This window comes from Microcebus murinus, chromosome 24, assembly GCF_040939455.1.
Source record: "Microcebus murinus isolate Inina chromosome 24, M.murinus_Inina_mat1.0, whole genome shotgun sequence".
Lineage (NCBI taxonomy): Eukaryota > Metazoa > Chordata > Mammalia > Primates > Cheirogaleidae > Microcebus > Microcebus murinus.
This window is the reverse complement of record NC_134127.1, coordinates 3,103,924-3,129,830: the sequence shown is the minus strand read 5'-3', so window position 1 is coordinate 3,129,830 and position 25,907 is coordinate 3,103,924. Positions and strand designations below refer to the sequence as shown.

The following is a 25,907-nucleotide window of genomic DNA, read 5'->3' as shown; positions in this document are numbered from 1 at the left end:
CTGTATTGCTTCACAACCAAGCATTATTGTTTCAGCATTAAAGTAATGGCCCATATAAACTGTCATTAATAACAGCATCATTCTCTCAGAACTTTACTTAATTCTCAAAATAAACCAGCGAAGTAGATATTATTTTTATCCCCAGTAAACAAATCAAACATCAGATAAAAAGTATAAGTAATTCTGTCAAGGTAGCATGATTAATAAATGCTACTGAAGGACTTCAATTTGGGCAGTCTGAATCCAGAGCGAATACTCTCAACCATTAAGGAGGAGGGCCAAGATGGTGGACTAGAAACAGCTTGCACGTGCCGCCGTCTGGGAGAGGATAGAAAACCGCGCGTGGATGCTCACCTACAGATGGACCCTCTTGGAGAGAGCATTGTAGATCATAGGAGAAATGAAGGGAGAAACTCAGTGAAGAAGACAGGGACAGGGAGTGTTACTCGCCAAATCAGAAGGTACCTGGGGGAGACCCCTACACACGGAGAAGGGATAAAGAAGAGAGCCCCAGGGCCCCATGCTCCCTGTGTGGACACTCTGACTCCAGTTCTGGGGGGTCCCTCCATGTCACCATCACAGGCCTCTGTGCTATTCAGGTAACTGTTCGGATATTGTATAGTGAAGTTGCATGGGACATAAGGCTCAGCAGGGACCTGCCGGTCTTGGTTCACAGGTTGCTGCAGCTGATGCCACTCTGAGTCCTCAGATCTGGACTCCTGGTCCACACAGGACACAAGAATTGGCTCTGTTGTAGCTGCCCCAACATCGGCCAGGTAGAGAAAATACACTTGCACACCTGTGACTAGGTGCTGGATGCCCTCCCTACCAGAGAACCCGAGTGGAGCTTGAGAAGTCCAATGGTAGCAGCCTTGGCAGGACCTGTTTACAGAGAGTGCCCCAGGTATCCAGCGGTCACGTCCCTGCAGGCCTGGACCACAACCAGTGCTCCAAGCCTCCCAGCCCATGCACTGGCACATCAAGGTCCATGCCTCCACAGTCCTGCATACCAAATGGGGAAACAAGCCCCCAGATCCTGCACACCATGTGGAGGTCCACGGCCCCATGGACCTGAGTTCTGAACCGTTGGGCCACGACCCCCAGTCTGGTGCACCAGTGGGCAGGCGTGTACACCCCTGAAGTCTCGTAGTCCCCTCAGGGGGCCTCACAGTAATGCAGGCCATGCCCCTTTGTACCATGTGCCAGCAGCCAGCCGGCCACACTCCTGCAACCCCAAGCACCAACCAGCATAACAGGGTCCCTGCCCCCGCATGCTGGCTTGGGGGCCATGCCTCCACAGCACTGTGGGATGGAACAGCTGCACCCAACCATAGACTCACTAACCACAAGCTGCTCACCACTGTGTATTGCTATTATACCTTGACCTGGATGGAGCAAATCCATACAACCCTGTTGATGCCTGTGGCCATCACATAGATAGCCTCACCAAACAGCCAATTTCACCACCATGGGGAGACTCAGGAAGAGAAATCTCCTGCAATACCCACCTCAGTAGAGAGGGACTCCCCTAATCCCTTGCCCAAGCTTCCAACAGTGGCCTAAAGACCAATACACCAATCTAAACGAATATCCTCCAGGGTCTGATTGGATTGTGACAACCACAGGGGATTGAGACAACACAGGAGAACAACCATGTTACAAGATCTCAGTGTATCCACTTCCCTCCCACTGGGACAATAATCTGGAATAGGACAAAAAAGCATTATCTAAGGACCTCTCCTCCTTCTCACAAAGTAGGAGAGTTCCCAGCAAAGGAGAACAAGTGAACTGCAAACCCATCAACTCTGATCTGAAAGAAGAGGTTTCAGATGAGAAGAAACAAGCATAAAACTACTGGAAACACGAAAAAACAAGCTAGTTTGACACTCTCAGAGGATCATAATAGATCCACAGTAATGAATTCCAACAAAAAGAAAAATGTGAAAATGTCACAATTGGAATTCAGAATATTGATGGCAAATAAAATGACAGGAATTGAACAAAAGGTTAAATACCAACAAAAAGAAGCCTAAAAAATATTTCAGGATAACAATGGAAAAAATTAAAATGTCACTAAACAGCTAAACAACATAAGAAAGGCTATATTACAACAGAACTAAAAGAAATATAACAGTCCTTTAGGGAATTTCAAAATACAGCAGAAAACTTCAACAAGAGGCAAACCAAGGAGAATAAAGAATCTCAGAGCTAAAAGACAAGGCTGTTGAGCTAACCTAGTCATGCAGAAAAGAGAGTTAAAGAACTGAACAGTGACCCAGAAAAATATGAAACTATGTGAAGCAAAATAATATGCAAATTATAGGTATCCCTGAGGGAGAAGAAGAAAGAATAAAAAGCATGGAATATCTATTCAAGGGACTTATTGAGGAAAACTTCCCTGGTATTGCCAGAGGTACAGACATCTAGATAAAAGATGGTCATCAAACACCAGGAAGAATCCTAACAAATTAGGACATTACCAAGACACATACTCATCAACTTGGCCAAAGTCAAAACGAAGGAAAAAATTCTACAAGCAGCAAGATGAAAGCAACAAATAACCTACAAAGGAAAATCCATGAGGGTAAATAGAAAATTCACAGCAGACACCTTATAAGCCAGAAGGAATTAAGGCCCCATCTTCAGTCTTCTTAAACAGAACAACTTCCAGCCAAGAATCTTATATACTACAAAAGAAAGTTTCATAAATGATGGAGAAATACACTTTTCCAGACAAGCAAATGCTAAGGGGATTTGTCACTACTAGTCCTGCCCAACAGGAAATACTCAGAACTGCATTAGGCATAGATCAGCACAACAGATACCCACCAGTGTAAAATCACCCAAAAGCTGAAGCTCACAGGTCTTATAATACAATAGCACTAGAGAGAAACAAAGCAATAAGGTACCACCCAACGTGATGAACAAAACAGTAACTCACATGTAAATACTAATACTCAAAATAAATGGTCTGAATATATCACTCCAAAGATATAGACTGGCTGAATGGATGAAAAAACACAACCCAAATATCTGAGTATCTGCTGTCTCCAGGAAACACATCTAAACAACAAAGATTCATACAGATTCAAGGTGAAGGGATAGGAAAAAAATATTCCATGCAAACAGAAAGCAAAGGAGAGAGGTGTAGCCATTCTCATATCAGATAAAGTAGACTTTAAATCAACAACAGTAAAAAAAAAAGACAAAAACATGTGAAAAAATGCTCAACATCACTAATTATTGGGGAAGTGCAAATTAAAACCACAGTGACATGTCAGCTTACCCCAGTTAGAACAGCTTTTGTTAAAAAATCCCCAAACAATAGATGCTGGCATGGATTCAGAGAGATAGGAATGTTTATACACTACTGGTGGGACTGGAAATTAATACAACCTCCATGGAAAACAGTATAGAGATTCCTCAAAGAACTAAAATTAGACCTACCATTGAATCCAGCAATTCTACTGCTGGGTATTGACTCATTATATCAAAAAAATAGATGCATTTGAATGTTTATTGCAGCACAGTTCACAACTGTAAAGCTGTGGAATCAACCCAAGTGCCCATCAATTCATGAGTGGTATATGTACACCATAGAGTACTACTCAGCCATAAAAAAATATTAATTAATTCCTTTTGCAACAATCTGTATGGAACTGGAGACCATTCTCTTAAGTCAAGTATTATAAAAATGGAAAAAACAAACACCACATGTACTCATTATTAAACTGGAAGTAACTGATGAACACAAGTACACACAGGGAAGTAAAACTCAGTGGAAAACAACTGGGGGAGGGGGCAGGAGAGGAGGGGAATAAATCAATCTAACGGGTACTATTTGGGTGATGGGCACACATATAGCGAGCACTCAAACATTACAAAAATGATACATGTAACCTAAAACATTTGTATCCCAGCCCCTTAATATTTTGAAATTAAAAAAAATGGAAAGATGTACCATAATCATTGATTACAATATTTAACATTATCAAATGCATGGATTGAAAGATTCAACATTGTAAACATGTCAGTTCTTCCCAAATTGATATATAGAGTTCCTTTAATCTCTATAAAAATCCCAACAGATTGTTTATGGAACTTGGCAAATATGTGACAAAAGTGCTAAATTCATAGCAAAACTGGCTATCCATGTGGCAGAAAACAAAACTGTACCTCTCTTTTATGCTATATAAAAATTAGCTGAAGATGTATTGAAGACCTACTTTTTAAGAGTAATATAAATGCAAAAAAATAAATCGAGCAGACTAAAATCTAGATCTGTGAGAGACCCTCTTCACTACATAGGAAACCCAAAAGTAAAACAGAAATGATTCAGAAATTTAGCCATATGAAATGTGGAAGTTTTCATGTAGTAAAAAAGTTCACAGAAAAATTACAGATATGGAAGAAGTATTTGTCATGCAGATAAACAAAAGGTTAATATCTAATCCAGGGGTCCTCAAACTTTTTAAACAGGGGGCCAGTTCACTGTCCCTGAGACCGTCAGAGAATGCGCACTGTGGGCCTGGGACGAGTCAGCAGCTAAGCAGGACAGGCGGTGGCAGCAAAAACACCTGCTGGGCTGGATAAATGTCCTCGGTGGGTGACATGTGGCCCGCGGGCTGTAGTTTGAGGATACCTGATCTAAACATTCAAAAAAAACCCTTCTAAATTACAAGAAAAATTTAAAAATTACAAGGAAATACTCAAATCCAGTAGACATTGGAAGAAAGCAAATTAAGATGTCAATGACATTAATCAATTTATATCCATCAGGCTGGCAAAAAAGTAAAAAAGCAATCACATTTGTTGCTGGCATAAATGTGAGGGAAAGATTCATCCCACATGTACAAAAGGAAATACTGACATGCCAACTTTAAAATACAGATTTATTGAAAGATATCTTCTGATTATTGCCAATAAATTTAATGTGAATAATATTATAAATATACAGCTATAATTTATCTTTAGAAACTTTTTTAAATAATTCAAAAAATTCATTAGGATAAAATATTGTAACCTACTTTACCAATCCTTTGTTCAAAGCTCATAATAAAAATATAAACCTCACAAGATAAATCCTATCTCTTTGTGTAGTGGTTCAGAGTATTGGCTCTGGAGTTGAGGCCTGAGATGGCTCAACCTCTTAAAACTCTATGTATCTTCATTTTTAAAAGGTTGATAAGCATAGAAATAAATGTTAGTTATCTTTTTTATTGTCTGACAATCAGAAAGTGAGCACAAGGCCTAAATAATGCACACAATAAATAATTAAAGTATGTATAGTCAGACATGAATAACAATTCCCTAAATTAAGTTACATTATACCACAGATCTTTGTTTTCTTTCTAGGAATACTTAAACATTATTCTTACATGAATAAATATGCAATATCATGAGGCCTTAGGGTGAGATAAGACAGTTTCCATTCTAAAAATCTATGCAATAATTCATCTGCCTCACCAGCTGTAGAAATCTTATTTTCATCTGACCACAACTCCAATGATGACAGCACAACAGTAACTTTAAATTGGGTGAACATCTAAAAACAGAAGAGATAAATACATGCAAAATTAATCTTTATGTTATTTTACAATAACCTAGAAATTAATTCAATGTTTTCACAATTCCACACTCAGTTTACATCAATCACTTAATTATACAAAAATATCACATCAAATTCATGTAAATTATAATTTCAAAACAAAGAATTTTTTCATATGACAAGAAAAATACTTACTGAATTCACAAGTCCAACAATTTCGACAACTTTATTTGTTACTATCATGCTATCAGAGCCCAAGTAATCATACTGAAAAACATAATTAATTTTATATTTAAACACAATTTGTTATATAATATTTTTAGATTTATTTTCCATCTACTGTCACAGATTTGAGGTTGCTTTGGGGTTCAACAGTTCAAAATAAAACATTAATTAATAAAACATGATTATAAACTGTATCCTTCATACATTGCTAGCAAGAATGTAAAATGGTATAGCCACTCTGGAAAATAATTTGGCAACTTCTTTCAAAACAAAGAATGAACTTACTAAATGGTCCAGCAATTTCACTCCTGGGCATTTATTTCAAAGAAATAAAAACTGACGCCCACACAAAAACCTATACATGGATGTCCTTAACAGCTTTATTCATAATGGCCAAAAACTGGAAACAACTCAACAATTAAATGATTAAACAAACAGTAGTACCTACTATGGACTAGGACTCAGCAATAAAAAGGAACTGACTGCTGATACATGGAACAGCTGGGCCAAACCTGAAGAAAATTATGCTAAGTGTAAAAAAAAACCTTAAAAGGATACATATTGAATGATAACTTTAAGCAATATTTGGAAAATCATAAAGGAGAACAGCTTAGTGGTTGCCAGGGGCTAAGAAGCAGGAGAGAGGATGGGTGTGACTCTACAGGGTTGGCATAAGAGAGTCTTGCAGTGATGGGACTGTTGACTATCTTAATTATGGCACTGGTAACACAAAGCTACTTGTGTGATACTATTGCATGAATTTACATACACAAATGCACACACAAATAAGTGTGTGTATATATTTATATACATATATTATTTGTTGAAATCTGAATAAACTCTGGATTACAACAATGTCAAACTGTATATGTGTGTGTGTATATATACATACATACATACACAGAGAGAGAGAGAGAGATAGAGACAGAGACAGAGAGACAGAGAGAGACACTCTCTCTACAGCAGTGGTCCCCAACCTTTTTTGGGACCAGAGACCATTTTCATGAAAGACAATTTTTCCACAGACAGGGGATGGCTCCAGGATTATTCAAGCACATTACATTTATTATGTACTTTATTTCCATTATTCTTACATTATAATGTATAATGAAATAATAATACAACTCACCATAGGTTGGGGACCCCTGCTCTATAGTATATCATGCCTTGGATGTTCCACAGGACACTCAAATTATCACAAACTAAACTCATATCTAAAGTAAACATATTCAAAAATAAATTCATCACCTTCCCTCAAAAATCTGTTCCTACTTATATTTCATTACTTTAGTGAATGGTATCATCTACTGCATCTCACATTTATTATACTACTTGCTCCCTGTGAGCAGAAATTTTTCTCTTTTATTCACTGCCATATCCCCAATAACGAGAACAGCAACTTCTATCTAGATGATGTTCAATAAATTTGTTAAGTAAATGAATAAATCAAATCATTTACAAGTCCTTCTAATTCAACTTCATCAGTCACTTTTAAAGTTATGGCTTTATTTTCATTTCTAATACCACTAATTGATAAGTTTTCACCTTGATCACTAGAATAGTCTCTTAAATGGTTCCTCCTTCTCCAATTTCCCCACCAGCAAATCAGCCACTACACTATTACCAAAATGATGACTCGAAGATTAAAATATAAACATGTCACTCACCCACTTAAAATATGGCAATGAATCTCCATAACATTTAGATAAAAATCTAAATACACTATTGATTCTTTAATTTATCTATTTTCACATCTCTTTTAGCTCTACATATTAATGAGACTAAATTTCTTGGAGCTTCCTGAAAGGAACCTTCTCTCACATTTATGTGCTCTTGCAAAAGAAGGTTTTGCACAAAATTTTCCTGGGCCCCACCCTCCACCCATCGCTCATTTCTTATCTTCATTATGTGACTTACTGTATTAATCATGCCTTCTTATCTTCTGTATTGCTGAAGCTTTGACATCTTGAGGCCTTGCTCACCCTGGAAAGACCACCCCTCTCAGAGGCAGCCAATTCCTAGAGATAATAAATGACTGGCTTTGGAGTGTAACTTCCATATACAAGCTACTCAAGCCAGAGCCTACTTCACCAGGCCCTCACACTCAGAGCCAGTATTCCCTTTCCCTAATTACCCCAGGGCCAAGAATCAGGAGACTAGGGACAGTGTATACCCTCAGGGCCCACTGAAATTATTCGAACTAGCCATCCTAAACCTACTTACCCAGCTTTGCCTGTTTTTTCTCACTGAAACCACAATAGCAGCTCTTGATCACAAGTCCCCTTTGAGTCCTCTGTCTCCTAGATGGCCCTGGTGCATTCCCCATGGCCCTGGCATGATGTGGTGTGCTTCCTACATGATGTGGAGTCCTCCCTGCATGATGTGGAGTGCTCCCTACTATTAGAAACTGTAAAGTAACATGCTATCTTTTCAATAGCAATTATCTCCTAATCTGTTGGCCTGAATATATCTGAATAAAACTTGCATTTTAAAACACCACTTGCATGCTCTGATATTAATAACATACCAAGTTACAGCTGTTTGTTTCCATGTCTGTTTCCATTATTAAACTGTTATAGTATAAGCATATAGTACCAAATGCTTCCCTCAATCATGGCACTAAATTCACTAGGCTACAGTTGTGGACATATAATTTGTAAAATCACTGAATAAAATATCAGTATTATTTTTCTTTATATGCTCAACATATAGTAACATAGATTTTATAGCTAGCCTCAATGTTTGTTTTGTTGAAGAATATATAAATGCATACACAGAGAAGAAATATTTAATCAGCATTATGTGGCTCACATGCCTGGCAATTTGGACATGAAGTTCTTAAAACAACTCTCAAACTTTATAATTCTAAAACAAAAGAATTTTCATAACCTATACCATTTCTAAGAAACTCAGTCATATTTAGTAGAAACAGCTTAATTTGCTCCTAAATGTCTCAATTTTCTCTTAAATGTTCCTTTTGTCCTTTTCTCTGTACCTTAATAAATCAAGTATTTTCATATCCTTCTCCAAATTCCTTCTGTCTCTAATCTCAATTTTGTCTTCCTGACAAGCTCAAGCCAAAGAATAGAATTGGTAACGAATATTACTCATATTCTCTGTAGTGTTTCACAGTTGTGACACATGAATGCTATCATCAGAATAAAACCTGAAAAGTGTATTTCCCCTATTTTCTGAAATCTTTCAAATATTAGAAGAAATAAAACCATAATGTGGTTGACTGCAAACTAAGTTATCACCCCAAGCTTCCAAAGTTCAAAAGCCCTCAAACTGTTTATGAGAATTAAGGATCTAGAGGTGTCTTTTATATCAGGAAAATAATGGACAGGAACAGGTACACTACGAAAAACTGCTTTAAAAAGCTTGACACATGATAATGTAAGTACTTCTCATATATATATTTATACTATTACCACTTTTTCCCCAATAAATATTTCATAAGTTAAAACATTCCTTAAACACTGCTCTTCAAGACTTCCTAAAATAGGAATTAAAAGTTTAAAGAATTTCACTTTGACCAAAATCACCATTAAAAGATAGTATGTATGGATCAAGAGAGACCCTGAAAACATGAAGTACCAGTAAAAAAAAAAAAATCATTTTCTTCTGCAGGATCGTTATAGATAGATTTCAAAATAAAACATTTCTGACAATCCTTAACCGTTATAGCCCCATAATATGCTGAAATTAAAAAAAAAAACAAACAAACATTTCTGACAAAACTAATATGGTTTTGACTAGTTTTTCAGTTTGTACATTTTCCCACTACTATTTCTATGAGATTCAAGTAAGAGGACTGGGATAGTCGATACATTTGCATCAAATATTTAAAAGCAAATAAAAAGCAAAATACATACCAAAGCATTGTCCACCACAATATGTACTTCTAGATAAAGAGGAAATAAATCTGGAACATCTGATTCCAACTAGAAAATAAATAGCAGCATATAAATCTTGAAAATTTTCATAATTTGTTTATCATGAACTCTTTATTATTAACACACCATTTACAGGATATTGCAAGGTGTTTGCTTCATACGATTGGTTAATATCAACATAAAGTGCTTTGAGTTTTACGGCAATATATGCAAGTAATAAGAACACTGGTCATAAAGTTATAACATATATCTCAATAGATTTACAGCTTCCAGTTTGTGAACTAAGAATAAAACACCTAGCATTTCTAACCATCTGTTTCATTTCAATATCAGAAATAAAACTATGCTTTATAAATTACACAGATGTTAAGGATTTTTAAAAATGGTTACATTTTTCCACTCTTTTCTGTATCCACGTCCTTTGCAATATGACTTTGCAGTGCCTCCCATCAAGTGATAACTCTATTTCCCATCTCAACCTAGGCTGGCCCTGTAACTTGCTTGAGCCAATAAATGCAGTGGAAGTGCTCTGTGCCAATCCTAAGTCACCTTTCATACCAACCCCCTGGTCTTGGAACCCCTGCTTGTACACATCTGGCCAGTTTGCCAGATTGTAAGAAACAAGTGGGCTATCACCCCCATTCCCCCCCCCAGAAAAACAAAACAAAACAGGACAATGCTTAAAGAAAAAAGAAGCTGCTAAATTCCTGTAAGAGATATTGTGGTGCTTGAATGCACCCATCTCCCACCCCATCCCCGACATCCAGCTCAGTGGTGTCCATGTTCCTGTGGGGTTTGCTGGTGCCACAGCAAACCCCACAGGAACAGGTACCACACTTGCTCTCAAAGAGTTATGGCCGTGCATTTTGAGCTGTGCAGAGGCTTCCTAAAGGATTTGCTCAAGGGCTTTCCTTTGTCCTCCACCTTGAAACTTTCACAGGGCTGGAGAGGACTCCGGTGGTGTTTGTGAAAAGTATTTAAAGGCAAATACCCTGGCTGCAGCCACCTATAGCAAAGGAAAAGGGATGGGACAAGCAGCAATCGTGCTGAAAAGCCCAGGAAGGAAGAGACTGGGGAAGGACACAGGTGGGAAAATGAAGGCTCTGAAAACACTTGGCGCATACTGGGAAACACACAAGGCAACCCACAGTCCCAGGACAAGTGTTTTCTCAAGAAAACACTGGAGAAGACACTAACTTTCTCCTGGCTGATCTGTAGGCACTGTGCAAGCAGGAGGGAGGGCCAAGGCAGGGCTGTAAACACCTAGAATGAAAGTGTCGCAGGTGTGCCCAGAGTCCGTCTGTGAGAACCGAAAAAGGTTTTTTTGTGTTTTAGGGGTTTTTTGCTCAGTCATTTAAGGAAATCACTGTCAAATTGTGAGGTGACAACTTACCCAGTAATATTGTTAACAAAATATTTCTTTACCTTAGAAAAGTCAGTAAACAAACAAATCACAAGCAGAAAAAAAACAAAAAGACCCTAGTGAGGAGTGAGAGCAAATCTAATTTCCAGCAGTATCACATCAAAATACGCCAAATGTTCAGTTTTCCACAGAAAGAAATTATGAGACATAAAATGAAAGAAGAAAGTATGACCCATTCCCAGGGAAAACAGAAATAGAAACTGCCCCTAGAGGAGCCCAAACATTGGACTTAGTAGACAAAGACTATAAATTAACTGTTTTAAATGTATTCAAACAGCTAAGTAAAACCATGGACAAAGAACTAAAAGAAACCAGAAGAATGATGCCACAACACATAGAAAATGTCAATAAGAATATGGAAATTATAAAAAGGAAACTGTGGAGCTGAAAAGTACAATAACAAATGAAAATACACGAGAGGGATTCAGCAACAGACTTGAGCAGACAGAAGAAAGATCAGCAAACTTCCCATCAATCAAGATTATCGGACTGTAGCCGGGCATGGTGGCGCATGCCTGTAGTCCCAGCTACTCAGGAGGCTGAGGCAGGAGGATTTCTTGAGCCCAGGAGTTTGAGGTTGCTGTGAGCTAGGCTGACGCCACAGCACTCACTCTAGCCTGGGCAACAGAGTGAGACTCTGTCTCAAAAAAAAAAAAAAAAAAAAGATTATTGGACTGAAGAAAAAGCAAATGAAGAAAAAGCAACAGAGCTAAGAGACCTGTGGGACGCAATCAAACATAACAACATATGCATGATGTGAGTGCCCAGAAGAACAGAAAAAGGGAAGAAAGAAAACTTGAGGAAACAATGGGAAAAACTTCCCAAATTTGATGAAAGTTGTGAATCTAAACATCTAAGAAGCTCAATGAACTCCAACTAGAATAAACTCAAAGGAATCCACACCAACATACATTATAGTTAAATTGTTAAAAGCCAATGATAAAGAGAGTACCTTGAAAACAGCAAGAGAGAGCAGTTCATCACAAACAAGGGATCTTCGATAATAATATCTAATTTCTCATTAGAGAACATGGAGGACGGAGGCAGTGGGATGACATTTAAACTGCTGAAAGAAAAAGACTGTAAACAAAGAATTCTATGTCCAACTTTGGTAACACCTTGATCTCAAACTTCTAGCCTCCAGAACTGTGAAAAAATAAATTCTTGATGTTTGAGCCACCCACTCTGCCATAACAAAACCTTCACTTTGTTATGGCAGCCCTAGTAAACTAATACTCTGCCCTACAAGAAATTCTAAAGGCAGTCCTTTAGTCCAAAGTGAAAGCACACTAGACAGTAACCAGAAGCAATAAAAGAAGTTAAGAACACTGTAAAGGTAAATACACTGGTAAATATAGATGCCAGTATTATTACATTTTTGCTTTGTAATCCCTCTCTTTTTCCCAGATGATTTAAAAGACAATGCATAAAACAATAATTATATATCTATGTTAAGGAAAACAGTAATTATATATCTATGTTAATGTAATTCACAAAGATATAATTTGTGATAACAACAACATAAAGAAGGTGAATCCATATAGAAGCAGAGTTTTTATATACTGTGAAAGCTAATCTGGTGTTAATTATAAGTTATAATTGTAATATCTAGGGTAACTACTAAGAAAATAACTAAAATATATACAGAAAAATAAATGAGAAGAGAATCAAAATAATGCACTAGAAAAAAAACAACTAAACAAAAGAATGTAATAATAGAGGAATTGAGAAACAAAAAGGATCTAAGACATTTAGAAAACAATTAGCAAAATGTAAAAAGTCTTTATCATTATTTTAAATGTAAATGTTAAACTGTCTAATTAAAAGATATTGGTAGAATCTATCTAAAAAATATGATCCAACTATATACTGTTTACAAGTACTTTAGTTACAAAGACACACATAGGCTGAAGTGAAAGGATGAAAAAATTCCATGTAAATCATAAATAAAAGAAAACTGGGATGGCTATACTAATATCAGACAAAAATGGACTTTAATTCCAAAATGTTTTGAGATGATGAAAAACATTATACATTAATAAATAGGTAAGATTTCCCCCCAGGATTTTGTCCATTTCATTGGATTTTGAGTTGTCTTCACCCAAAGTTGTTCGTAATATACTCATCTTTTCATTAATTGAATGATCTGCAGTGATAGTACCCATTTTATTCCTGACATTCATACTTTTCCTTTTTTGACCAATACCTGAAGGAGTTTTCCACTTTACTGGTCATTTTTAAGTTCCCTTCATCATTTCTATCAGATGCTTGGTTTTACACTGATTGATTTTTGCTCCTATATTTTTTGGTTCCACCCTTCCTTTCTTTGTTTCTGTGTTTCTTTTGCATTTTTAACTTCTTAAGGTGGAGGCTTTGCTTATTTCTAGTTTTTTTCTTCTTTTGCAATATATACATTTAAGACTATAAATTTCCCTCTTAACTATCATATCCCATAAGCTTAATAGTATCTTTATCATCTAGATAAAACTATTTTCAAATTTCTAGTATGATTTCTCCTGTGAGCCATGGGTTATTCACAAATATTATTTTTATTTCCAATTTCCAAAGATACAAAAATTTGAATTTCTTTTTTACTGTATTTTTTATTATTGCTGCATAAAAAATTATATTAGCATCAGAAAAAAATCTGATTTCATTCTTTGGAAACTTTTATGAGACTATCTTTGTAACTCAATTTATGTTTTATTTTTCATACATGCTCCATGTGAATTAAAAATAGTAAGGCATATCACTTAAGATGTGGAAAGCTGGAAAGAGTGTCATTCCCCGGGTTAACAAGAAAAATCCAACTAATCTACAAAATCATAATTTTTCTTCAACCCATCTGATACTAGAAGTCCAGATAAATTAATAAGCTCAAAAGCAAAATAGTAAAAATGCCTCCACAGACAGATGGCACACAAGCCCATGGGAAAACATGGGAGACATTCAGGGGATCATGTAAGCAGTTAACATTTAAGTAATACCTTTCAAAAATTTATAAAACCCAGGTGTAAGCATATGTGTATTAAACTCCTGGAAACAAAAGACACAAGCGAAATATTTGCCTATCCAGTAAACAATCTCTCAAAGACTCTTTTCTTTTTTTTTTTTTCTTTTTTTCTTTCAGCATATTATGGGGTTACAAATGTTAAGGTTATGTATACTGCCCATCCTCCCCTTCCCCCTCGAGTCAGAGCTTCAAGCATGATCATCCCCTAAACGCTGCACATCTAACTCACTGTGTTTGTATATACTCATCTCCTGCTCCCCCCTCCCACCTGCCCAACACCCGATAAATGTTTTTCCTATATGTCCAATTAGGTGTTGATCCATTAATACCAATTTGCTGGTGAGTACATGTGGTGCTGGTTTTTCCATTCTTGAGATACTTCACTTAGTAGAATGGGTTCCAGCTCTATCCAGGAAAATACAAGAGGTGTTATATCACCATTTTTTCTTAAAGCTGGGTAGTACTCCATGGTATACATATACCACATTTTGTGAATCCACTCATGTATTGATGGGCACTTGGGTTGTTCCCATAACTTTGCAATTATGAACTGTGCTGCTATAAACTTTCGAGTGCAGGTGTCTTTTTCATAAAGTGACTTTTGATCTTTTGGGTAGATGCCCAGTAGTGGAAATGCTAGATTAAATGGTAAATCTACTTGTATCGCTTTAAGGTATCTCCATATTGCTTTCCACAGAGGTTGAATGAGTTTTCAGTCCCAGCAGCAGTGCAGGAGTGTTCCTATCTCTTCTCATCCATGCCAACATTTATTGTTTGGGGACTTTTTGATAAAGGCCATTCTTACCGGAGATAAGTGATATCTCACTGTGGTTTTGATTTACATTTCCCTGATGATTAGAGATGTTGAACATTTTTTCATATGTTTGTTGGCCATTATTCTGTCTTCTATTGAGAAGTTTCTGTTCATGTCCTTTGCTCATTTTTTGATAGGGTTGTTTGATTTTTTTCTTGCTGATTTTCCTGAGTTCTAAATAGATTCTAGTTATCAGCCCTTTATCAGATGTGTAGCATGCAAAAATTTTCTCCCATTCTGTGGGTTGTCTGTTTTCTTGACAGTTTTTTGGCTGTGCAGAAGCTTTTTAATTTGATCAGGTCCCATTTATTTATTTTTGTTACTGCTGTGATTGCCTTTGGGGTCTTCTTCACAAATTCTTTGCCTAGGCCAATGTCAAGAAGAGTATTTCCAACATTTTCCTCTAGGATTCTAATAGTTTCACATCTAATGTTCAAGTCTGTTACCCAGCGTGAGTTGATCTTTGTGAGACGTAAAAGGTGTGGGTCCCGTTTCAGTCTTCTGCATGTGGCTATCCAGTTTTCCCAGCACCATTTATTGAATAAGGATTCTTCTCACCAGTGTATTTTTTTGTCTGCTTTGTCAAAGATTAGTTGGCTATATGAAGATGGTTTTATATCTGGGTTCTGTGTTCTGGTCCACTGGTCAATGTCTCTGTTCTTGTGCCAGTCCCAAGCTGTTTTATTTATTATAGCCTTGTAGTATAGCTTGAAATCTGATAAATTGATTCCTCCTATTTTGTTTTTATTGCCTAGGATTGATTTTGCTATATGGTCTTCTCTGGTTCCATATGAACCGTAAAACTATTTTTTCTATATCTGTGAAAAATGATGATGGTATTTTAATAGGGATTGAATTGACTTTGTAGGTCACTTTTGGTAGTATAGACATCTTAACAATGTTGATTCTGCCGACTCATGAGCATAGTATGGTCTTCTACCTGTTTACATCCTCTGCTATTTCTTTCTTCAGTGTTTCATAGTTCTCTCTGTAGAGGTCTTTTACCTCCTTAGGTAAATATATTCCTAGGTACTTTATTTTCTTTGTTGCTATTTTAAAGGGAATTGAGTCTCTGATTTGGTTGTCACTTGTACTGTTGTTGGTGTATATAAATGCCTCTCGTTTCTGTGTGTTTATTTTGTATCCTGAGACTTTACCAAATTCATTTATCAGTTCAAGGAGTATCTTGGTTGAATCCTTGGGATTTTCTAGGTATAATGTCATGTCATCAGCAAACAGTGAGAGTTTGATCTCTTCTTGTCCTATCTGGATGCCCTTAATTCCGCTCTCTTGTCTGACTGCTGTAGCAAGGACTTCTAGAACTATGTTGAAAAGAAGTGGAGATAGTGGGCAACCTTTTCTGGTTCCAGTTCTAAGGGGGAATGCTTTCAACTTTTCCCCATTCAGTATGATACTGGCTGTGGGTTTGTCATATATGGCTTGTATCATTTTTAGATAAGCCCCGTCTATGCCTATTTTGTTGACCATTCTTATCATATAGAAGCCAAAGGAAAGCTGGCATGGCAGTGCTGATTATAGTTAACTTAGCTTTTAAGTCAAAAAAGGTAATAAAAGACAAAGGAGGTCACTATATAATGGTAAAGGGTACAGTTCAACAAGAAGACATAACAATTCTAAATATATATGCACCCAACCTTGGTGCACCCAGATTCATAAAGCAAACTCTACTTGATCTAAGCAAATGGATAAACAACAACACCATGATAGTCGGAGACTTTAACACCCCACTGACAGCACAGAACAGATCCTCCAAACAACAAATCCACAAAGAAATAATGGACTTAAACAGGACTCTACAACAAATGGGCCTGACTAACATTTATAGGACATTCTACCCCAAAACCACTGAATATACATTCTTCTCATCGGCTCATGGGTCATTCTCTAAGACTGACCATATCCTAGGACACCAAGCATGTCTCAAAAAATTTTAAAAAATAGAAATTATACCATGTATCTTTTCAGACCACAATGGAATAAATGTAGAAATCAATCTTAATAGGAGTTCTCATTTCTATACAAAGTCATGGAAACTAAACAATCTTCTGCTGAATGATCTCTTCATAAATGAGGAAATCAAGATGGAAATCAAAAGATTATTTGAACTAAATAACAAAGGAGACTCAAGTTACCAAAACCTGTGGGACACAGCTAAAGCAGTCCTGAGAGGAAAGGTTATTCGCATATATGCGTATATCCAAAAGTCAAAAAGATCACAGATAGACAACCTAATGAATCCTCTCAAAGAGCTGGACAAAGAAGAACAGACCGACCCTAAACCCAACAGAAGAAGTCAAGTCATTAACATCAAATCAGAACTAAACAAAACTGACAACAGGGAAACCATAAGGAAGATTAATGAAACAAAAAGTTGGTTCTTTGAAAAAAAAAAACAAAATTGACACACTTTTGGCTAGACTAATGAAAAGCAGAAAAGAAAAATCTCTAATAAGCTCCATCAGGAACAATAAAGGAAAAATTACAACTGATGCCCTGAAGATACAAGATACAATTTATGAATACTACAAAAGCTTCTATGCACACAAACTGGAAAATCTGGAGGAAATGGACAATTTCTTAGAAACACACAGGCTCCCTAGGCTCAACCAAGAAGAAAGAATTCCTGAACAGACTAATATCAAGTACTGAAATTGAAACAGCAATAAAAGACCTTCCTGAAAAGTCCTGGACAACATGGTTTCATGTTGTCTGAATTTTACCACACCTACAGGTGTGGTAAAGAACTGGTGCCTATTCTGCAGAAATTATTCCACAACATTGAGAAGGATGGAATTCTCCCTAACACATTTTATTAGTGAACATAACCCTTATACCGAAACCAGGAAAGGATGCAACAAGAAAAGAAACCTACAGACCAATATTCCTTATGAATTATAGATGTAAAAATTCTCAACAAAATCCCAACCAATCTAATCCAGGTGCTTACAAAGAAAATAATCCATAACAACCAAGTGGGCTTCATCCCAGAGATGCAGAGATGGTTAAACATATGGAAATCTATAAATGTAATTCACCATATAAACAGAAGCAAAAACAAAGACCATATGATCCTCTCAATACATGCAGACAAAGCATTTGACAAAATTCAAAGACTCTTTTCTATACAACCTCATTGGGTATTCCTGAGAATGTCTGGGGAAGGACCAGAGACCCGAGAAAGCCTGTCTCATAGTACAGGCCTAGAGGGAAGTAGCTACCAACACAAGAAGGACAAAAAGCGCTGCCCAGATATCTCTCCCTATGTAACAGAAGTCCTAAACTGCTGATGGAAAGACAGAAAACCCTGTTGTCCTCAAAACACAGGTGAAGACCTTCTATGGTTGGGAAGAAACAAAAAGAAAAAAAACTCTCTAAGCTCGGGAGGGGGTAAGAAAACTATCTGGGCCCAGTGCATCAGAGTAGCAGTCCCCATCCTCAGGCCACAGACTGGTACCAGTCCATGGCCTGTTACACACCGGGCCACAGCAGGAGGTGAGCAGTGGGTGAGCAAGTAAAGCCTCCTCTGTATTAACAGCCATTCCCCATTGCTGGCATCACTGTATAAGTTCCGCCTCCTGTCAGATCAGCAGTAGCATTAGATTCTCACAGGAGTGGGAACCCTACTGTACACTGCACATGCGAGGAACCTAGGTTACGTACCCCCGTGAGAATCCAATGCCTGATGGCCTCAGGTGGAGCTGAGGTGGTGATGCTAGTGCTGGGAAGTAGCTGCAAATACAGATTATCATTAGCAGAGAGGTTTGACTGCACAATAAATGTAATATGCTTGAATCATCCCCAAACCACGCCCCCCCATGGAAATACTGTCTTCCATAAAGACAGTCTCTGGTGCCAAAAATGTTGGGGACCTCTGCATCACAGGCCTCCTACTGATGGAGGAGAGGTGGGGTAAGTGAGAAAGCCTCATCCTCAAGACTCAAGCACATAGACCTTGCCTAAATAACTCAGGACCCAGACAACAGAAAATATTCTCCCACTGTCCACAACCAGGCTAGCAATCACCTAATAACAAGCAAGCAGCAGGAGGGACAGGCTCATGGAGAGGTCCTCTCTGAGGTGCAAGCTCACACACAAAAAAGCCTAATACTAAAAGAAAATTAGGGACATCAAAAATAGAAACCTGCCAGCAATAAAATTTCCACCCCAAACAAAATGTAATACCACAGAAGTTTTAAGCCAGTATTGAACTAAAAGAAACCAAGACAACAGCAAAACCCAAACCCTCTGAGCTCTTAACCAGATTGACTCAATGTCCCATAGGAAAGGCCTAGCAGAAGAGGTGTGCCCATTTCCAGTAATAAATACTACCTACCTTAGTCTGTGCTGCCCTAGATGTAATGTTTGGCTTTGCACAAAAAAATCGTAAGGCAAAAGGAATATATAAGAGAAGAGGTATTCACTCTCAAGAAACAAAATAATCAACAGAACAAGATTCAAATATAACCCCAAAACTACAATTATCAGCTAATTTAAAATGACATTATTTAATATGTTATTAATATGTAAAATTCTCTAGGAAAAAATGTTGACATCCCTCATGAAAAGATAAGAATTGTAGCAAAAATAAAAACTGTAAGGAACAATCTATTAGAATGCTACAAATAAAAAAAAACCCAGAAGAGATAAAAGATGCTTCTTCAAGGGGCTCAGGAGTAAATGACATAGCTGAGGAAAGAATCTGTGAACCCCAGGAGAGTAGGCAAGATGGCGGATGAGAAACACCGCCAGACAGAGTGTCTCTGCAGAAAAGACAGATTCTAGCAGAAAATAGAAAAAAGAAGCAAGAAGACGAGCATACAGCGGACCAAGGCCGGAAGAAGGGGTACCTGAGACCCTGGGAGACTCCACGGGAGGAGGCTGCAGAGGAGAACTAGAGGCTGAGACCACAGGAGCAGCCCCGAGACCAGTGGCAAAGGTAGGTGGATTTGCTGTTTCCCCTCCCCTGTATTTGGGACTGCTGGTGGGCTCCCCAACAGGTGGAGAGACCTGTGGACACCTGCCCAGAGACGGCCGCCAGCCAGTGGAGAGCCTGTAGCAGATGTGGCACAAGGTTCCCAACTTCCTCCAGGCACCTCCATGTGCACAGACCCGAGCCGCGCGGCAGGCGCCATATTGCCTCCTCCACCCCTCCGCCGCCCCTACTCACGGCTGCCCAGAGAGACAATATAGCCATCAGCCAGAGGCACCTCCAGGGAACGGGACCTTCCCTTTTGGGACCCTACAGCTGACTCAGGGGAACTCAGACTGTGAGCTCCCTACCCGCCAGACCTCCCAGGTGTTGCTGGCATGGTGTCACCAGGAGAACAGTGCCGACTCAGAGTCTGAGAGACATAGACCCAGCTTGGGCTCCCTGTGGGTGAATTGGGACCGGAACTCCTCTCCCTGTGGGGATAGAGTTCGAACTCTGGGACCCAGAGGTTGGACCTGCAGACCAGATCCCCTGCACCAAGGGCTAGCATTGCCCGGGGCACAGAAGGGTTATACGCGAACAGCCTATTGAGGTGTGTGTGCCTCCAGGGGCGGATCGGCATCCTAGAGGGCAACACTCCTCCCAGGAGGAGGCCGTACGCCCAACCCAGGTGGCGTTCCTATGCAGGGAACCTCCCCGCCGGCATCACAGTCCGGGGAGGCCTGGTGGCTTGTGGTCTGGCCTGCTGGCAGAGACCCAGGAGTAGCTGCGGAGTTGGGGAGGGTGGAAAGAAGAGAGGCCCGCTCCAGACTGGGGGTCTCAAACAGACCCACCCCCACACGCAGACTTTCTGGCTGAGCGGAACCATTCCAGCCCTGCCCTGACAGCTTTCCCTGGAAGCAGAAAACAGAACTTTGACCCCTGCTAACGGCCTGAGGGCAGGCTCACCCAACCCAGCTCCGCCCAGAACAAGAGCTGATAACAGGATACAAAGTCAACAGCATAGCCTGTTCCTCCAAGCAAACGCCACCTACTGACAGGGACGGCATCTCGCACAGCCTTTCCACGGCACCCACTGACTCAATATACAGGGAGTGGTCCAATCTCATGCACAGATACCACCTAACGCCTCAGAAACTAAACAAGGTGTGTGAATACCCAAAAAATAACCTAAAGGAAAGAAACAACAACTGATCGACATGGGAAGAAATCACCAAAAGAATTCAGGAAATATGAAGAACCAAACGGAAAACACACCCCCAAAGAGGAGCACCAGCCCCCTAGAAACGGACACCAACCAAAATCAGGCAACCAATATGACAGAAGAGGAATTTCGTATGTGGATCGTAAGAACACTCACCCAGCTGCAACAACAACTCAATAATCAACACAAAGAAACCACAAAAAGCCTCCAGGATATGGGAAAAGAAATAGACACAATGAAGAAAAGTGTAACCGAACTCCTGGAAATGAAGAATCAATTCAAGGAACTACAAAATACAGTGGAAAGTCTCAAGAACAGGGTAGATGAAACAGAAGAAAGAATCTCAGAGCTTGAAGATAACACCCTCCAATTAAATAAATCAGTCACAGAAATAGAACAGACAAACAAGAGTAAAGAGTAAAGCCAACAAGAGCTGTGGGATTATGTGAAGAAACCTAATGTGAGGGTCATAGGGTTACAAGAAGGGGAAGAAGACAACACTCAAGGCTTGGACAAGCTGTTTGAAGATATAATAGAGGAAAATTTCCCAGGCCTTGCTCAAAACCTTGATATACAAGTTCAAGAAGCTCAGAGGACCCCTGGGAGATTCAATACAAACAGGAAGACGTCACGACATGCAGTCATCAGACTGACCAATATATCAACTAAAGAGGCCCTTCTAAGAGCTGTAAAAAGAAAGAAGCAAGTAACATACAAGGCAAAGCCAATTCGAATAACATCAGACTTCTCTAATGAGACTTTACAAGCAAGGAGAGACTGGGGCCCCATTCTCACTCTTTTGAAACAAAACAATGCCCAGCCTAGAATATTATTCCCTGCAAAACTAAGCTTCGTATATGAAGGAGAAATAAAAACATTCTCAAACAAGCAAAGGCTCAGAGAATTCACCAAGACAAGACCAGCCCTACAAGAAGTACTTAAAACAGCGTTACGCACAGAACATCATAATAATAACCCACGAATATAAAAACAACCAAAACCCAAAGTTATTAAAGGCCAGATATTACAATGGCTCAAGACAGAAATCACAGCAACAACATCCAACCCAACAGAATGAACAGTAATCTAGCTTACCTATCAGTTCTCTCAATAAATGTGAATGGCTTAAACTCTCCACTCAAGAGACATAGGCTGGCTAAATGGATAAGAAAATACAGGCCAAGTATATGCTGTCTTCAGGAAACACATCTAACCTGCAAGGATGCATATAGACTAAAAATAAAAGGGTGGAGATCAATATTCCAAGCAAATAGAAGCCAAAAGAAGGCTGGTGTGGCAGTTCTAATTTCAGAAGATTTAGTTTTTAAACCAACAAAAGTAGCAAAAGACAAAGAGGGTCATTATATAATGGTGAAGGGCACAGTCCAACAAGAAGAGATAACAATTTTAAATATATATGCACCCAACTTAGGTGCACCCAGATTCATAAAGCAAACCTTACTGGAGCTAAGCAAATGGATTAATAGCAACTCCATAATCGCCGGAGATTTCAACACTCCACTGATGGCACGAGACAGATCCTCCAAACAGAATATTAATAAAGAAATAATGGACTTAAACAAAACTCTAGAACAATTGGGTCTGACAGACATCTACAGAACATTCTACCCCAAATCCACTGAATATACGTTCTTCTCATCAGCTCATGGGACATTCTCTAAGATTGACCATATCCTAGGACACAAAGCAAATCTCAAGAAATTTAAAAAAATAGAAATCATACCATGTACCTTCTCAGATCACAGTGGAATAAAACTAGAAATCAACCCAAACAGAAACTCACATTTCTACACAAAAACGTGGAAATTATACAACCTCCTACTAAATGACTACTTCGTAAATGAAGAAGTCAAGACGGAAATAAAAAAGTTCTACGAAGAAAACGACAATGGAGAGACAAGTTATCAACTCCTCTGGGACACAGCTAAAGCAGTTCTGAGAGGAAAGTTTATCTCCATAAATGCCTATAACCAAAAGACAAGAAGATCACAAATAGGCAATCTAATGAAACGACTCAAAGAGCTGGAAAAAGAAGAACAGACCAGCCCCAAACACAGCAGAAGAAGTGAAATCAACAAGATCAAATAAGAACTAAATGAAATTGAAAATAGGGAAGCTATTCAGGAGATTAATAAAACAAAAAGTTGTTTCTTTGAAAAAATAAACAAAATTGACACACCATTGGCTAAGCTAATGAAAAGCAGAAAAGAGACATCTCTAATAAGCTCCATCAGGAATAAAAAAGGAGATATCACAACTGATCCCAAAGAGATACAAGATACAATTTATGAATACTACAAAAATCTTTATGCACACAAACTGGAAAATGTGGAGGAAATGGACAAATTTCTAGAAACACACAGCCTCCCTAAGCTCAGCCAGGAAGAAATAGATTCCCTGAACAGACCAATCTCAACAGCTGAAATAGACACAGCAATTAAAAATCTCCCTAAAAAGAAAAGTCCCAGTCCAGATGGCTTCAAACCCGAATTTTACCACACTTACAAAGAAGATCTAGTACCTATCTTGCAGAAACTATTCCACAAAATCGAGAAGAACGGAAACCTCCCCGACACCTTTTATGAAGCGAATATTACTCTGATCCCAAAACCAGGAAAGGATGCAACAAAAAAAGAAAACTACAGACCAATATCCCTAATGAATATAGATGCAAAAATTTTCAACAAAATCTTAGCTAACCGAATCCAGATACTTATCAAAAAAATAATCCACCACGACCAAGTGGGCTTCATCCCAGGGATGCAGGGATGGTTCAACATATGTAAATCTATAAATGCAATTCACCACATAAACAGAAGCAAAAACAAAGACCACATGATTCTTTCAATAGATGCAGAAAAAAATTTTGACAAAATTCAACACCCTTTCATGATACGAACACTTAAGAAAATCGGCATAGAAGGGACATACCTAAAAATGATACAAGCCATATATGACAGACCCATAGCCAACATCATACTGAATGGGGAAAAATTGAAATCATTCTCACTTAGAACTGGAACCAGACAAGGCTGCCCACTATCTCCACTTCTGTTCAACATAGTGCTGGAAGTCTTGGCTACAGCAATCAGACAGGAAAATGGAATCAAAGGTATCCAAATAGGGGCAGAAGAGATCAAACTTTCACTGTTTGCTGATGATATGATATTGTATCTAGAAAACCCCAAGGATTCAACCAAGAAACTCCTGGAACTGATCAATGAATTTAGCAAAGTCTCAGGATACAAAATCAATACACAGAAATCAGAGGCATTCATATACGCCAACAACTATCTAATTGAGAACCAAATCAAAGACTCAATTCCCTTCACAATAGCAACAAAGAAATTAAAGTAACTAGGAATATACTTAACCAAGGAGGTAAAAGACCTCTACAGGGAGAACTATGAAACACTGAGGAAGGAAACAGCAGACGATGTAAACAGATGGAAATCCATACCATGCTCGTGGATCGATAGACTCAATATCATCAAAATGTCTATACTACACAAACTGATCTACATATTCAATGCAATACCTATTAAAATCTCATCAACATTCTTCACAGATATAGAAAAAATAATTTTACGCTTCGTATGGAACCAAAGAAGACCCCGAATATCAAGAGCAATCCTAGGCAACAAAAACAAAATGGGAGGCATTAATATGCCAGATATCAAACTATACTACAAAGCTGTAGTAATTAAATCAATATGGTATTGGCACAAAAATAGGAATATTGACCAGTAGAACAGATCTGAGAATCCTGATATAAAACCATCCTCATATAGCCAGCTAATCTTTGACAAAGCAGACAAAAACATACGCTGGGGAAAAGAATCCCTCTTCAATAAATGGTGCTGGGAAAACTGGATAGCCACCTGTAGAAGGCTAAAACAGGACCCACACCTTTCACCTCTCACAAAAACCAACTCACGCTGGATAAGACTTAAACCTAAGGTATGAAACTATTAGAACTCTAGAGGAAAAAGTTGGAAACACTCTCCTAGACATTGGCCTGGGCAAAGAGTTTATGAAGAAGTCCCCAAAGGCAATCACAGCAGTAACAAAAATAAATAAATGGGACATGATCAAACTAAAAAGCTTCTGCACAGCCAAAGAAATAGTCATGAAAGTAAACAGACAACCTACAGAATGGGAAAAAATTTTTGCATCCTATGCATCCGATAAGGGACTGATAACTAGAATATACTTAGAACTCACGAAAATCAGGAAGAAAAAATCAACCCCATTAAAAAGTGGGCAAAGGACTTGAACAGAAACTTTTCTAAAGAAGACAGAAGAATGGCCAACAAACATATGAAAAAATGCTCAACATCTCTAATCATCAGGGAAATGCAAATCAAAACTACAATGTGATATCACTTAACCCCAGTGAGAATGGCCTTTATCAAAAATTCTCCAAACAATAAATGCTGGCGTGGTTGCGGAGAGAGAGGTGCACTCCTACACTGCTGGTGAGACTGCAAATTAGTTCAACCTCTGTGGAAAGCAATATGGAGATATCTTAAAGCGATACAAGTGATTCTACCATTTGATCCAGCAATCCAATTGCTGGGCATCTACCCAAAAGATCCAGTGACACTCTACAAGAAAGACACCTGCACTCGAATGTTTATAGCAGTACAATTCATAATTGCAAGGCTGTTGAAACAGCCCAAGTGTCCATCAATCCAAGAATGGATTAATAAAATGTGGTATATGTATACCATGGAGTACTATTCAGCTCTAAGAAACAATGGTGACATAGCACGTCTTATATTTTCCTGGTTAGAGCTGGAACCCATACTA

General features: G+C 38.4%; 1 protein-coding gene across 6 annotated transcripts in view; it reads right to left on the bottom strand.

Annotated features, from left to right (window-relative positions):
* The window catches only part of LOC105866636 (disintegrin and metalloproteinase domain-containing protein 32-like), a 162,704-nt gene that overhangs the window by 89,491 nt on the left and 47,306 nt on the right, over positions 1-25,907 (bottom strand). For all 6 annotated transcript variants that reach the window (XM_075997224.1, XM_075997228.1, XM_075997226.1 and 3 more), the window contains 3 exons: positions 9,649-9,717; positions 5,744-5,815; positions 5,379-5,545 (listed from right to left, as the gene is read on the bottom strand). In XM_075997224.1, coding sequence (XP_075853339.1) covers positions 5,379-5,545; positions 5,744-5,815; positions 9,649-9,717 — 308 coding nt within the window. The remainder of the gene's footprint in view (positions 1-5,378; positions 5,546-5,743; positions 5,816-9,648; positions 9,718-25,907) is intronic.